Source organism: Microtus oregoni, unplaced genomic scaffold (genome assembly GCF_018167655.1).
Source record: "Microtus oregoni isolate MIOR12 unplaced genomic scaffold, Mior012 000026F_ref0000081, whole genome shotgun sequence".
Lineage (NCBI taxonomy): Eukaryota > Metazoa > Chordata > Mammalia > Rodentia > Cricetidae > Microtus > Microtus oregoni.
In genome coordinates, this window is record NW_024543085.1 from 32229030 (window position 1) to 32246003 (window position 16974).

Below are 16974 nucleotides of genomic sequence, written 5' to 3' on the forward strand. Positions count from 1 at the left end.
AAATGTGGATGCAGTCATGATGTTCCTCAGTAGGGCAAACAGATAAACCAATACCCGTATGTCCGTACAGTGGAATGAATTTTTAATACATGCTGATAAGTGACAGACATTAATCTGAAAGACTGGCTACTATATTGTTCTAATCATGTAATATTTTGTTAACAAGAAAAATTATGGAAGATGGGTAATGGGAATGAAGGCTATAAAATACTGTATTATGGGCACAATCTGCCCATGGTACTCACGTAGATATGACTGCTTGTATAAAGTCAAAACTAAACCTCTAAGCATTCTGCAACAGATGTGGAAAGGGCTGATAGGACCCAGCCAAGCCCCAGCCAGCAGTGTTAGGGGCTGCTGGAAGAGAAGAAATCAGTAATGTAGCCATTGTTGAATTACCAATTCTGCAATGAGTGGCTCCACATGCAAGCTTACATGGGTGGCCTGAATTAAGCCCAAATAGGCCACAAAGCAAAAGTAAGAGACAAAACAAAAATACGTAAGCATGGGGGTGTTGGTTAGAGAAAGGAGACTTGTGGAATGAATGAAGGATAAGGGGAGGAAGGAGAAAAATGTGACCGGAATGTGCTATATGTACATGGATGAAGTGATCAGAGAATAAATTATAGAAATATCTAAAAAAAAGTTTTGGTGGGGTGTCTAGTGGTAGACATATGGCGAGGTGAAGAAAGACACATATGATAGAGCCAAGCATCCTTTTAGAGGAACACACATGGCATGGGAGTAGACTCATGCCTTGATCCATTCAGAAACACGTGGTACACAAAAGCAATTCCTGGGTACCACAGGTAGATGTTAGTAACAGGGGTAGGAGTGGGGATTTGAGGAAGAGCCTGTATAAAGGAGGGGATCTAAAAAAAAAAAAAAAAAAAAAAAAAAAAAAAAAAAAAAAAAAAAAAAAACTCTACTTTCCACTTAAATTTCACATAAGCTTAAATTTGCTTTCAAAAACATCTCCTAACTTTTTAAACATGAGAAACGCTCTGAGTTTGCTGTGGACAGGCACTTGGCTGGTGAGAGATAACTGGAGGATAAATGTGTTCCCTTCTTACTCCGCTGCAGCATTAACACTTATCACGAAGTCAAAGAGGTGATGGGAATTAGGGACTGAATATGGAAGCCAAGAAAGAAAGGCAGGGATGGAGGAAGGGCAGAAAGCCCTAAGAGAGGCTAGGAGGAGACATGTGGAATCCTTTTACTTCATCTCATTAACTTGAAATGTGACAAGATTTCCAGAGGTTGAATTTTTACCTGACATCTGATAATAATGAGACAGAATCAATTGGTGCTATTTCAGTTTTCCCTAACCTTGAGCCACAGGTACATTTTCCTCCAAACTGATTTCATTAGCAGCCCATTGCTTACCTGGAACTAGCAAGGACCGCTAATAAGCAGATTAACATACAAAAGGGAACCAGACACTCTGTGAACAGTGTGCCTTGTCTTGCCCGGCTACATCTGAGATCTGTGAAAGATTCCACAACCTCTGGGTCGTATGATTAAACTTTGAATTCTGCAGTTTAAGCTAAAGCAGGCCCTGCCTATAGTTAATTTAAAATGTCAGTTATAAGATAAGAGCAAGCTGCGTAGTTCTCACTGGACTTTGTTAGAGGTTAAGTTTTCTAGGGTATCTTTTCTGGAAACAAGCTGGCTCTCCACAAATCTAGGCTTCAAATTATGCTGAATTCTGCTTTGCTTTTTATCCTAGTACCTGAGAGGGTATCTCTGTGAACATAAAACCTGCATTTTTAAATCTCCCTAAATTTTTTGACATTTGCAATTTTTAGTAGCAACTTATGGATTTCCTTTCCTTTTAATATGGCACACACATTCTATACAGAAGGGACTGTGCAGAGGTATTTTCAGGTCCATAAGTCAGACAGTGGATCAGAACACTTCAGGCTTAAAGCACTTTCTGACACCAGGGGCAGCTATAATATATGCCAGGAGTTGGGCATTTAGTATTGAGAAAGGTACAATGCCTGGCTTGAAGATATCAGTGAATTTGGGGAAGAGGTATGTATATCAAACATCCTCCTATTGACAGCTTTGTGATGAGATTTCTGTGGACAAATACTGAAGTATGTTTAGTATTCTGAGAAGCTAATTTCTTAGGACCAGGTAAACTTTCACAATGAATGCTCTCTCTAGTGACAAACGTGAGATTTTCAGTAAGGAGAACAGGAATTTTAGACAAAGGAAACTGTAGTCCTAGGCCATCCCTGACCTTGTGAGACAGCAAGGCCTGGGAAGGCGTCTACATGGTCAGGAATCGGGATGGTCAGCCTGCACAGAAAACTGCAGTGACAGATGAGCTCAAAGACTTACTGTTTGTCTTAGTTAGGGCTTCTATGGCTGTGCTGAAACAATATGACCCAAAAGCTATTTGAGTAGGAAAGGGTTTCTTAAGTCTATACTTCCACATTGCTGTTCATCACCAAAGGAAGTCAGGACAGGAACTCAAGCAGGGCAGGAAGCTGGGGGCAGGAGCTGATGCAGAGGCCACGGAAGGAGTGCTGCTTAATGGTTTGCTCTCCATGGCTTCTCAACCTGCTTTCTTATAGAACCCACAGCTGCCAGCCAAGGAGAGGCACCACCTATCATGAGCTAGGCCGTCCCTGATCAGTCACTAATTGAGAAAAATGCCCTACAGACTTGCCTACAGCCTGATCTTATTCAGGCCTTGGTACCGAGAGGCTAATCAGCCCATGCCGTGTGGCAGATTTAGCTTTTGCTCATACATACAAAAAGGTTTGTGGGCCAGCTGCATGCTACCTGATGTCAGCATTTGGGGCAGGGGGGGGGCAGGTAAATGTGATGCTTGTTGCCTCCTCCACCATATTGAAAAGCCTAGTTGGGCTGAACCAATAGCCAAAGCAGCCACTTTGGTCCTAGACAAGCCGCTTACCAGTTTAAAACAGTGATCAAAAAATGATTACAGATGCACACTAAAGGCAGATTCAGACAACACAACAAAACAAAACAAAAACTTCTAAACAGGTCACAGTATGTTCAAGAAACATATGTAGGCTTGGGAGAGAGAGGAAAAAGAATATAGACAGTTATAAAAAGAAATAAATAGTTCTAAAAAATAAAACAAAGTCTTTGAAGAAATAATAAAAATAATATAAAAGAAAAAGGCCACATAAAGATGGAAAATACTTAGGGAGACTGGATCCTGTATGTGTTGATTTTTGAATTTTTGATGGCTGATGGACAAGAGATAGTGGCTGAGAGGCATGGGATTGAAAGACAATAAAATATACTAACTTAAACGTTTTTAAAAATGCCTTAGCTTTAAAACATAAGTCAAAAAATGTATCTGCAAAATGGAACTTTTTGCAAGATACAATGCTTTGGAGAAGCGGTTTTGCTTTTATTTCCACAGGAAGCAAGAGGTATGGATTCGTTCCAGGTTAAGATGGGCCAGCTTTGATCAAGGGAGAACCCCAGAAACTTAACAGGTGCTATCTATCAATAAAGGTTGTCGTTGGCCCTCCCAGAAGTTGGCCATTATCTCAAAATTTTATCAGAGACACACAGACAACAGGAAGCAGTTTGGAGAAAACAACATCCACAGTTTCAAGAGTTTTGGGGATATGAATGGTCTTTGGTAAGTTATGTTTGTTTTCTATTTTTAGGGGAATATAGAAATATAGGATCAAAAGATAATTTTAATCTCAGATATTTTGCATTGACATGGATTTTGATATAGTGATACAAATTTAAAGTTAATTCTGTTGTATTGTATATATGTTTCTATTCTTGTTTAAAGGATTTTGCATATTTATACAAATTTAAAGTCAAATTTTGTTATATTATATTATATGATATTTCTTCTCTCGTTTAAGCTATTATGTTTATACAGCTCATTTAAAAATGTAATATATAGTTAAGAAATACAAATTAATAGTCATATATAATAATCATACTTATAGTCATATTAGGTTTTCTAGATATGCAGACATATATTTCAGGTGCATAAGTAATCTTCAAACAGTTCAACACCTACAAAATATGGCATTTAAAATGTTTTAAGAACTTAGAGTTTTCTTGACAGTGAGATATGTCAGCCCCTGGCAGCACCAACTACTTCAAGAGGATGATGGGCATCGAAGAGACTCCTTATGGAGTTTGATTTCAATATGGCAAGGCTAGCCATTTGGGCAAGACTGCTCTTGCCTGGTCTACTTGACAGTATGCTGTATAAATTAGACATGCAGGACCTACAGAAAAGTGACTATTGAACTTGTCAAAACAAGATGGAACAGTCTTCAGGTTTCCTGATTCATGGAAGAGTCTGCCAGACATTCTGCAGGACACAGAGGGAAGTGACTGACAAACTGCCAGCAGAGGCAGAATAGCTTCAAATTTCCTGATTTACTGAGAAGTCTGCCAGACACTCTTGGCCTATAGGCTGAAGATGGATGCTCCAACATTACAGAAGAATTTTTGAGTGAATGTCCAGGCAGCCAGAAAGCTTTGTCATTTCTAGAATTTTAAAAGTTGCTTAAAATGCACTTTGTTTGTTGGTATCCTTCTGGGGTCTTTGATGGAGTTGAAGACTAAATAGTTATAGTTTTCCTCAGTTATGATAAAAGATAAATTAGATATAAAATTTTAGTCTTACAAAGATAGAATGGGTGATAGAGTATTATCTTCAATTTTGTAAATACAAATAGACTAAATACCGTAACTGTAATTTTCTTTCGATAACCGTTTTGTTATATGTAATTTTAATATGTTAAAGTTAAAACCTTCCTTTTTGATTAGACAGGAAAGGGGAAATGAAGTGGGATGTCTCTCTATATGCTGGGAATATTTTATTACCATTAGTTTAAAAAGAGGCTGATTTGGCCAATAGTCAGGTAGGATAGAACCAGGCAGGAAATCCAAGCAGAGATACAGGGATAAAGAAGGCAGAGTCGGGAAGACACCCGCAGTTACCAGGGAAGAAAGATGTGAGGTGATAAGCCGCTAGCCTTGTGGCTTGTTAAATATAGACTAATAGAAATGGGTTAATATAAATTATAAGAGATGGTTAATAATATGCCTGAGCTAATAGGCTGAACAGTTTGTAATTAATAGTATGCTTCTGAGTGGTTATTTTAAAAGCAACTGCAGGACTGGGCAGGATGAGAAATCTCCAGCTACATATTCACACACACATACACACACATATGCACACACACACACACATACGCACATACACACATACATACACACATAATAAATAAAATAAATAAATACCATAAACAAGCAAACAAAGATGAGTGGATGTCTTTAACAGAAGATGAAAGTTATAAATCTACACTGACAATGACAACTTTAACGTTCTCAGTTTGACTAAACTTTAGAAAGCGTCCTCTGAACTTTTATTTTGTAGAGCATTTACATAAGCAAACTTACAATGATAATTTACTTCTCTGACACATTGAAATGTAAACCTTCCTTACCAGGTGGAAGAGAGATCTGAACAGTCCTGAACCCTACTGAGATGTGACCATTATGAAAGAGAGCCCTTACCTCATAATCTACTAATAGTAAGAATTTGCATTGCTGGTAATATGATACAATTAGTGTCCTAGTTAGGGTTTCTACTGCTGTGAAGAGACACCATGTCTATGGCAACTCTTATAAAGGAAACCATTTAATCGGGGCTGGCTTACAATTTCAAAGATTTGGTCCATTATCTTCATGGTAGCATGCAGGCAGGCATGGTGCTGGAGCAGGATCTGAGAGTTCCAAATCTTGATCCACAGGCGGCAGAAGCAACTGCATTATACTGACCAGACTTGAGTTCATAAGACCTCAAAGCCCTCCTCCACAGTAAAACACTTCCTCCAACAAAGCCACACTTACTCCAAAAAGGCCACACCTTGCCAGGCAGTGGTGGCACATGCCTTTAATCCCGGTACTTGGGAGTCAGAAGCAGGCAGATCTCTGTGAGTTCGAGGCCAGCCTGGTGTACAGGAGCTAGTCCCAGTACAGGCTCTAAAACTACAGCAAAACCTTAAAAATTAATCATGATTAAAATTAATCTCGAAAAATTAATCATAATCATCATCATAATAATAAAGGTCACACCTCCAAATGGTGCCACTCCCTATTGGCAATGCATTCAAACATATGAATCTATTGGTACCATACCTATTCAAACCACCACACAGGGCTATCACACTGACCAACTTCCCACCAACATCCTGCATGCTTATCCCAGGGCTTCAGCAAGTTCCCCATCTTTGTCTTTGACAAAATTTTACAGAAACCACTGCCAGTAGTACAAAAGACAATCTTATGGAAGACAAGTTGAGCACCCTATGGTGAGTTAGAAAATGACTGCAATGAATAACCTGAGTAAGGCTGATGCCTGAGAGGAGGGAGCCACAAAATCTAAGAACTTCTCCTTGACCAACTAATCTGGGGGAGAGAAATAGGAGAGCAAAGGTCACTCTGGAATGGCTGTGTGACTGGGGAAGTGCATGTGCTTCAAGCTCCAGCTGTGCTGAAGAAGGGGCAGGAGGGCAGCACAGACATCAGAGGGAAAATGGTGCCGGAGTGTTACAAAAAAATCAAGTAAGCATGAACGACGGTGGATGACAAGACCACTTCTAAAGCAGGTTGAAAATAGCCCGAACATCAGCATATGGCTCTTGTGTTATAGATAGAAACGGAAAAACATATTCTGATGGCTGGCAAGCAAATATCAGAGGGAGGCGAAGGCGGAAAAGAGCCATAGACCTCCCTGAACACCTCTTAGCCTGCTGCCCACGCTGCAACATCTCTGGAGTTAGCCACCAGTAGACACTTTAATTTCCTCTTTCCAAACCATCACACTGCACAAAAAGAACAGTTGTGAGGAAGTCAAACCCCAGGAATGAAAGAGATGTCTCAATCTCAGCTCCTGGACAAAGATAAACAGATTCAAATAGAAGCCCAGCGATGGGCACTATTTACACTGTATTTTTGTCTGGTTTTCCCTTGTGGTTCTGATTAATGTGTTTTCTATATTTTCAGGGGAAATCCAGGGAAGACAACAAGCACTAAATAGCTGCGGGAGGACCTTCCGCTCCTTCAGCCAATATCCGCTGAAGTACGAGCCCACTGTGCTGCGGGTTCACTTCAGTGGCTATTGGCTGAAGGAGCGGAAGGTCCTCCCGCAGCACTAAATCTCAAATGCCTCTTTCTTCCCTTAGACAGTAAAGACCAAGAGCTCACGTTAAATGTTATGAGGTAGAATCATTTTCAAACTTAATAGTCTTATTATTATTTTCAAATTTAAAGTCTACCATCGTAATGCAAAGCCACTGCTTTTGGTTTATTAACAGCTCTTTAAGTAAGGCTTCCTACCACCATAATGAAAATTAGAGCTCAATAAAATGATGGGTAATCCCTTGAAGTTCACATTTCATACGGTGGGTGATGTCAGAATCTAAAACCACGCGGAAGCAAGGTCTCTGCCTGCGTCAGTGGGGTATTATCTCATTCATTTAAGTGAGGTAGGACGGCCTGCTCACTGTGGTGGCACGATTCCTTAGACATAAAGTGGAGAAGCAAGCTGATCACAAACATGCATGTACTCATTCTCCCTGCTCTGGGTGTGACTTCACATTGCTGCTGCTGTGAATCCCAACAATGATGGGCTGTAACTATAAGCTGTTAGCAAAAATGAGCCCTCTCTCCCTAAGATGTTCTCATTAGGGTATTTCGTCATGGCAACAGAAAAGAAAGTAAGACATCCAGTGTTAAATCTGATTTTTCTTTTAAAAAAAAGCCTTTGTCTGTGAGCTCTGATAACTACCTGGACAATGGACACTTGAATACAGTATAAGTTGTTTTTTTTTTTGGGGGGGGGGTTGCTTTTGTTTGTTGTTTTGTTTTCCCCTAAGTGCTCCATCAAGAAACTTGTATCTGCAAATTTCTCAGCTATGTGGAACAGCCATTCTTGACAAGTGCTTTGGGAGGGAGACAGCAGATCCTTAACTGCGACATGGGCATAATTAGGCCAGAGCCAAAGTCAAGCAAATAAATGTGGAAACTCCAGATGAAGTTCCTAAAACAATGATTCATCACTGCATCCAAAATTTAAATGCATAAAATGATGGCGATCACAGACACGCTGGTCCAAATCGTTTTCACAATTTCAACATCATCTCATCAATTACCCTGCATGGGGACAGCCAAGGTCACCACCGAGAAGATGCTGGAGACTTAGTCACGTGGCTCTGAATTTCTGAGCTGATGGGACACGTGCAGAAAATTAATGACAAGGCCTCAAGTCTCTTTCTGGAAGCAAAGAGAGTAAACAAATTAGGAGCAAAGAGCTGTGCTGAGATGTGGGACAGGGCAGCTGACACCCTACAGAGGCCTCTCTTTCTGCTCTTGGATGACTGCTGGAGAATGGCTGTAACCATCGGATGCTAATAAACAGTGTTTCCCTCCCCTGTGAACTGGGATGGGGCTGGGGCTTGAGCCATGTGTGGTCTGGGGCTCGAGCCACCTAACTGGCACATCAATATGTGGTTCTGAGTTAGTCTGCAAAGAGCTTATTTCAGAGGATCACACACATCTCTGTGCCTGGCTCTGTTCAATTCAATGTCATTACCAATTAACTTGATGCCTACAGAAGAAATGCCCATCGTGTTGAGAAGGAAATTCTGACTGAAGTTGTATCTACTGACTATGGCGTGTGAGTAGAAATCATAGCTGGAATTTAAGTTTCCTTGGTTTTAGGTTGTAATTCCACAAAATGCAAATAAAGAATGTTGAGTTTGGTAACAGTTCATGCCAAAAGCAAATACAAGGTAAGGCCAGCATTCGCTTGTATTTTATTTTATTCTGCTGATTTGGTTTCTTAAGAAAGTGATGTCTGGTCTTGTTTTTCTAGGTGGTAAGGAGGCCAGATTAAAACCACACGAAGTTGAACAGAGGGATGGTTGAGTGGGTAATGATATCTACTGTCTTCAAGCCTGAGTTCCCTCCCTTGAATCTTCATGAGGAAAAGAGAGAACCTACTCCTGCAAGTTGTTTTCTGACTTTCATATACCCACTATGACACATATGTCAACTTTACCACCCACCCACCAATAAATAAATCTAATTAAAAAATCTAAAAACACAGAGGAAATCTAAGGACTAGTTCTCAGGTAAGTTGAACCCAAGATACAGAACAATTCTAGATATATCTGCTTTATCCAGTTGATAAAAGATGAACAGACTCAAGGATTCTGTTATTTGGATGGTACCTTCACACATTACTTTATCCACTATGTTCTGACAGCCAGAATAGTGTTGCTACACGTGATGTGTCCCCCTCAAGATCAGCCCTGTTAGTCTCCAGAATTCCAGGTATAACTCATGTCTGAGTCTCCCTCCAGGAAGGAAGTTGCTTTATTCAAGGTTTATCTCCTCTATACAGGAGACTATTCAGTATGCAGTGACCCTGGCCTCCTATGAAGGAAGTCTACAGGCTTCTCCATGTCCAAAGGTCTCTATGAGAGTCCTCTGTCACTACTTTATCATATTTCAGCTTCCATCCTGCCCAATATGTGCTCCTTACCCTGGCCATCTGTGGGTTTTTCTTGGGAATACACCACTAACCCAGTGAGCCTCCTGCATATAAAACTCAGTCAGACTGTATTTCCCAGGGAGCCCCAAACTACAAACAAGAATGGTGACCCCCAAGTCTCTTAAAATAGCACATTTCTCAATCAGTGTGCACAAATGTATTCAGAAAAAAAAGCTGAATGTATGCTGCAAATTGAACCGCAAAGGGGACAGAGAGAAAAAAAAAATACTTTGTTAAAATTCTTTCTCCACAAGGGGACGTTGCAAGAGACAATGCTTCAAGGCTCCCTGCAATGCTATATGTGGCAACAGACCTCTGTATAGTAGGAAGACCCAAGCAAATAAGCAATATGTATGTTATTATTTATTTTTCAATATATTGGTTACAAAGTTGTAGTGTCTACTGCACAACTTTCACAGTAAGATGACAAATGAAAGAGTAATAATTTCACACTGCCATCTTAGAGGAAGGCTTCCAGAGAGAAACCAACAACCATGTAAGTTTCCATCCACTGGCTGTCAATCTGAGGGCTTGTTTGAATGAGAATGGCTCCCACAGAATCGTGTATTTGAATGTCTAGTCCCCATTTGGTGGAACTGTTTGGGAAGGATAAGGAGTGGTGACTTTGTTGAAGGAGGTGTGTCATTGGAGGTGGGCTTTGAGGTTTTAAAGGCCCACATCATTCCCATTTAGCTCTCTTGCTCCCTGCCTTATGGTTGTTGCCTCAACATATAAGCTCTCAACTCCTGCTCCCACACCAGGGCCTGCCTGCTTGCTGCCATGCTTCCTGCCATGATGGTCATAGACTCTAAACTTCTGAAACTGCAATCCCCCAGTAAACTCTTTCCTCTATAAGTTACCTTGGTCAGAGTGTCTCTAACAAGTGAATACACTACACTGGTATTAAGCAGAAAGGGTCAACCATTCTCTTGTGAGAATGTCATCAAGATTTAAGCCAGTAGAGAGGGTGTGAATGGAGCTCAGGAATATACCACCAGGATTTCTCTTATTTCCAGAGACTACATTCTAATTAATAATGAACCATGGGCATTAGCAGCAAACACCATTAGCAGCAGTTTAGGACCAGCTGTCCTGTCCTGTCTGGGACTAAACATTGCTCTAGGCAGTTTTGAATGACCAGTCAATTCAACTCTCCATTTCCACAGTGGTACACAGCAATTCTGTTTGTACCCAGCTTGTCTCAACTGTCACACAGGCTCCATCAAACCTTCCTGTCTCTTCTAGAACAGTGTGCTCCTTCTTCATTACTGTACCTGACAGCAAAACTTTGTATTTTATGGAAAACATTAAATTACTACAAATAGAACTTATCCCTACTATGGGAACTGCCAACCTCTAGAACACATGTCTTCATTCCTCCCTGGAGGGTCTGCTCAAGTCCTCCCCACACCCTCAATGCACACAGATCCATCTCATCCCTCACCCAAAGGCACTGCCCTAGCAGCTGGCCCTATTTCTCTTGCATTCTGTTCTTCTTAGTGGTTGGTCCCATCAGCATGCTTGTCTGCTGCACTGTCTTACTAAGGAGAGAAAATTCCTCCATTCATTCTCAGTCCTTTTCTAGACACCAACCATCTGTTCTCCTCCCTGTTACAATCAAATAGCTAAAAGTTAAAACAAGAAAGAAGCAAGAAGAGGAGGAAGAGGAGGGGGAAGAAGAAAAGGAAGGAAGGACGAAAGAAAGGGAGAAAGGAAACGAGGGAGGGAGGGAAGGAGGGTGGGAGGGAGGGAGGGAGGGAGGGAGGGAGGAAGGGAGGGAGGGAGGGAGGAGTAGTCAAGGTTAGAGTTCTTACTTTGTTGCCCTTTACGCGTGAGTGTATCTGCTCACCTTCACCGTTATCAACTTAGAACTGTAGGTGAAATAACTGAGCTCCACCCTCTGCCTAAATCCAGTTATCAGTCATCAGCATGTACCCTTTCCCTCCTAGAGGGACTATTTACTAGGGACCTACTTTATGAGAATGTTTTCTTCCCTTGACTTTTAAAGAGCAAGTGGTCTGCTGACTTTCCAGCTCACTGGCTGCCGTCGGCTGGCGCCTCTTCACCTCTCCTCACAAGTCCTCAGAGGCAATCTTCAACCATTGCTCTCTCTTCGCAGAGCTAGTTTGTTACATTTACCATCCTAAAACCAACCTGCTACAGGGTGACTCTATCAATGTTCTCCAGGCTGCTCTGGAAGGTGAGAAAGTGAACTGGAGGGAGGGAGGCTATACAGTTTGCCTGAGATCAGACCATCCTCGGAACCTGCAGACTCATGGGCAATGTGAGGACTGGCAGTGACGCTCTTTAACAAGCGCAGCCTCCCCTCACCGTGCCCACATTTGCAGATTCGCACAGCGTGGTAATGTGCCAGGGTCAACACCAGGGGCTTATCGACAAGATTATACATTTAACCCCCTGCACTCTATGAGGCTACAATTATACTTTCATTTTAGAGAAGAGAGATTTGACCAACAGAAAAATTAAATTACTCTGCCAGGGTTGCAACTGAGATTCCAACACAAACATTCCTGGCATTCTCCCTTAACTCGCTTACCAAGAAAATTCCATTAGTGCAGATGCCTAAATGGTCTAATTAGAGAGTGGTCCTGATACCATTAGTCTGAACCAATATACTAAGGAAGCAAGCATGATGCATTCTAGGCATCCAAACAGCATCAATTATCTGAAAACTTCTTAATAGTGCATCTGATACATAGCAAATGTTATCCCCTCCTATCTTTGTTTTTATTTGAGTTCCAAACTGACTTCATTTGTTGGATCTTAAACTCCTGTGAATTATCATAGCGATTCAAGATCCCTGAGTTTCTTCTCTCACGGCTATGGTAATCATTTCCATCTCTCCTGAAGATTTGCCTACCTGATCATCATAGACTCATCCTCTGATTCTAGGAGAAGGTACTAGCCACTCTGCCCACGAGATAATTTTTACCACATGCCTGAAATGTAGTGCTTGACCAGTGGAAAAACTAACTGTAAACTAAGGTTGCAAAATGAAGCTGTGCTTGGTTATCAGAACTCTAACTGATGTCAGTGAGTTTGGGAAGTTAGAACGTTACAAGTCCAAGGCCAGACTTACTGAGTTATCTTATTCCTTTTAATGGACAATCTCCTCCCCTCCCCTGTATGAGACTTAACATTCTTGTGATGGGGACTCCACACTGCTCCATGGGACATCCATTACAACTCTACTAAAACCCATCTATACTCTCTGATGCCTTTCCCACTGCCTCTCCTAACTTAAATATCAAAAAAACACACCCTTCAGGGTGCCTGTTGTCATTAACTCTTCTATTTACCTCTTCCCTTCCTCTTAATAAATTCAATGCAAAATGATTTTAAAACTCTTCATGGACTTCCTGACCCCTACCTATAAATATTCCTTAAACAACCATTTTGATTCTTGTATCCCTAGGCCCCTTGTAGGCATCCTGGTAACTCAATTTACCCAGACTCAGACTATTGTTCAACGTGGGCAATATCTTCCTGACACAGAATCTGAATGCCAGCCTCTGCTACACCTGAGAGCACCCTCTTATACAAGACCTAGTCCTGCACTACTGTACACCAGCTCAGCTCAAAAACCTGAGACTCGGCTTTGGCACCCATCATGCCCTACATCTTCTCCTTGACTTTCCTTTCCTATAAACCCATGCCTGTATCCATCCCCCTCTGTGTAAGTGAATCTCTCTCTCTCTCTCTCTCTCTCTCTCTCTCTCTCTCTCTCTCTCTCTCTCTCCCTCCCTCTCTCCCTCTGGTAAATGCTATAAATGTTAGAACATGGGCCTGCCACTTTAAGATACTTGTCCCTAAAAGAGATCAGATGGGTCCCCAGGAGAGTTGGACCTTAGCAGAAGGGAGACATGTGTCTGACAGAGCGAAGGTGCATTTCTGTATGTTGAAATAAACAGAACAATAAAAGAGCTGCCACGCTGAATTATCAGGGAGCCCCGAGTTGCAGATGGAAGCAGGCATCCAAGCTTTGCTAGACAACAAACATCCAAGCTTATAATCTAATATGAATAATCATCTAGACACATGAGCAGGAATCAACTAGATAGTGATGGCAAGCATCCCACACTGCCCGGGGACATCACTTGGTGGTGTCATCAACAAGGAGCGCTAATGTTTTAAACGCAGTAGGACACCATTGCTCAAGCTGAGACTTTGTTGACAACAAATGGATCTCCTGAGTGGACTCGGATGCTTTGTTCTTCCGGAATGCAGGTCAGAGTACACTTCTGGGGATCCTTTTATCTAGATGTGTTCCGGGAACTTCATTTAATTAGTGCTCCGGAAATAATGTGTTTTGGCATGCACATCACATATGAGCTTGAACTAGCTTTTATTCCTATCTGGCTTGAGCTCTGTCAGCCATTCTGTGGCTCTGCAGCCAACTGCAAGGTAAACCCAGGCAAAAGAGCATGGGTCAGCAAATTCGTAACCTCAAAAGCTAAGCTTCTCTATGTACCCACAGCTGGGAAGCATCATTGTCACTCATTAAAAGTAGAATGACTGACTTAGCAACTTTTACTTCCAATTGATTTTTTTTTCAAACTCAGATCTTTAATCTATTCCTTGCTGTTCCCCTTTAAGAGTTGATTCATTCTCTTGGGTTCCAAAGGTATGGTTGAATTTATCTGTCCTAGGCCTATGCCAAGTCACTGCTCCCAATTTAAGACGTCTGTTCAGATGGAAGTTTGATCATTTCAGATAGGATGAATCAGGAAAGCACTTGCCAGGAAATGTCATCTTCAGGAAATACTCAAATCAGCAGCAACGCGGGGGGTGGGGGGGAGCAGAGAAGATAAAACAGATAACCGGAAGTTACAGATAAAGCCTCGGAGCTGTTCAAATGTATCCCACTCCCCCAGCTGCTCAGAGCGGATGATAAGCTGTAAGACATTGCTTGAGACGCATTATGGTTTTTTTTTTTTGTTTGTTTGTTTTTTTTTTAGTATTTGGAAGCTATTAGTTTGGAAACATGAGAAAAGGTGAGCGGGAAACATTGCTTTTTCTGAGTAGTTTCTATTTAATTCAGCTGTAGCTGTATCTCATCATACACGTGCTCGTTTGTCTGACAGTGGGTTAAACTGGGCTTTGTACTAATGTCCCTTAGACCTCATTTATATTAGAAAACATAATCCTTAATGAACTGTTAACAAAATGAAGAGATGCAGGGGTTCAGGGAATCACTTCTGTCCTTTAGTTCACACTTGTCTGCCAAAGAAAATGAGAGTGAGGGATAGGGTGGGAGGCAGAGAGGAATCGAAAGGTACGGATACCTGCAGAAGAGGATGCTTGCTGAAGCAGACAGCAGCTGAGAGAAGTGACCCCAGAGAGCTTCCCAGTAGGCTCAATGAAAGACCCACCAGCAAAAGGACCCTTGCTCATGGCCACCGACAGGTCCTAGAAACCCTCACACCCAAGAGAAAGAACCTCCTTGGGTTCAGGATTCCCAGTTGATAAAGCTTGTGCCTGCTCAGTGTCGAGTTAGCAGGATTTGGATGCCACTCTCCCAGGAATGCTTGGCTGCCCTCTATCTGCAGCACGATCTCCCCCATTTCAACCTGTCCTTCCAGTCAGCTCCACACTGGGCCAGTAAATACCGGATTTGGTAAAGATTTGGTTCTATTAAGTCCTTTGTTCCCAGTGGTACCCATGTCTGTTTTCTTGAGTGTTGATCTTCTTCACCCCCACCTTATTTCATCTGACTATTGGTCCCCACATATGAGGGAACCCAGAACCTTAATATCTGTAGCATTCATATAGCAATTTTTTATCCATTTTACCCAATAATCTCTAAACATCAATCATGTTGTAGAAACTGATCTAAAATCATGATCAGAATATAAAAATGTCTAGGAGGTACTGTTTGGTGACATAAATTAACAATTAGCTGTGCATTCAAGGATATAAAAGAAAGATAAACATCGACAGATAATTCATAGATTGACTTAAATTACAACTTCAGAAACAGTACTCCCCCATAATCAGAGAATCACCCAATCAGCTCAGCATTCCAGGGTCATGGTCCTTGGTGTGACATCCTACAGGAGCATGGGAGTTGGGAGAAAGGAGCGTTTTCCTGAATCACTCTGGACGATCCAGAGCATGGTGGAAGCATTTTATAAGGCAAACTTCAAAAAGAGATTTATGGCGGCTCAAAAGTTTCTAGATGTTTCTGTGTCAACCTTCTGCATTTCTAATTTTTGGTTAAGCTGAGCCTAGAGCAGTGCCTAACCCAAGAGCACAGGTGTCAGAATGCCTAGCTTCACCGTTTTCCTTCACTGTTTCCATTTTCTCTGGCCCATGTATCATCACCAGAAGTTCCCATGGTAATGACACATCTCCCTTGCCTTCTCCAACCACATTCTTGGACATGAGGTCTAATGAATCTACCCACCAAAAACTCAGGACGAGCTGAGACTGTACAGCCTCAGTCCCTTAGGCGCTGGTAACTTACACGCTTCCCGGAGTTTCTCTTTGTCATAGTGGAGTCCTTCATAGTCTTGTAAACTGATTTTGTTCACTCGGATCCTCAGGCGATCTGGGACAGACTGGGGACTGCAAGACAAGAACCAAGAGGTCAGGTATCGTAAGAGAGAGAGAAAAACTGCAAGTCAGGGTCCTGGAGGGAATGGGGACAATTGCATCTCCTGTGAGTTAAAGAAAAGATTTATGTACAGACCAGAAATACATCCTGTTTACAGGGACACCAAAATTAGCTGAAGAATCCTTCTCTAGAAACTTTGTGTACCCAAAATTCAGGAGAGAACACAGGAGTAGGAACAAAAGGCTCTGGGAACATCCCTATGTAATGTTGGCTATTAATTTGTCACAATTTCATTGTGTGTAATAAATTGATAAATGAGACACAAATAATGAAAAATAATGAGGAAGATGTTGGAGCTACAGAATATTAGAAAATATGTCCAAAATTGCCATAACTGATTAATAATGGCCTTACCTCAAAAGAAGTTTTCTAAAAAATGCATTTAAATATACAAACAAGGTTATCTAGAGTACATAGGATCAAGGTTGAGATTTCTCATCTATTGAGGAGTCTTTGAAAGCACACTCAGTTAAAGTATGTTGTGATTGATGCTGCCTGTAAGGTCCCTCGAAATGAAGTACACAACTCATGCCCCCCCCCCCCCCAAAAAAAACCCTCATTCAAGCTGGCCCAGGACATGTACCAGTTAATTAAACCGGAAGCACAAAATTCTCTGAAGCATCCTATTCACCCTCCTAGATTCCTTAATTTGTCTTAAGTCACATCTTCAAAGTGGTTTCATTCTAGGCCTAAGTTGAGTGGAAAAAATAGACTTAATATTTATCACCTCCAGTGTGGAGCAATGTGT

At 41.6% G+C, this 16974-nt stretch overlaps 1 protein-coding gene across 7 annotated transcripts in view; it reads right to left on the bottom strand.

Moving 5' to 3' along the window:
• Positions 1–16974, bottom strand: part of Dgki (diacylglycerol kinase iota) — a 448005-nt gene that overhangs the window by 118232 nt on the left and 312799 nt on the right. For all 7 annotated transcript variants that reach the window (XM_041675727.1, XM_041675726.1, XM_041675728.1 and 4 more), the window contains one exon: positions 16077–16177. In XM_041675727.1, the coding sequence (XP_041531661.1) occupies positions 16077–16177 (101 nt within the window). The remainder of the gene's footprint in view (positions 1–16076; positions 16178–16974) is intronic.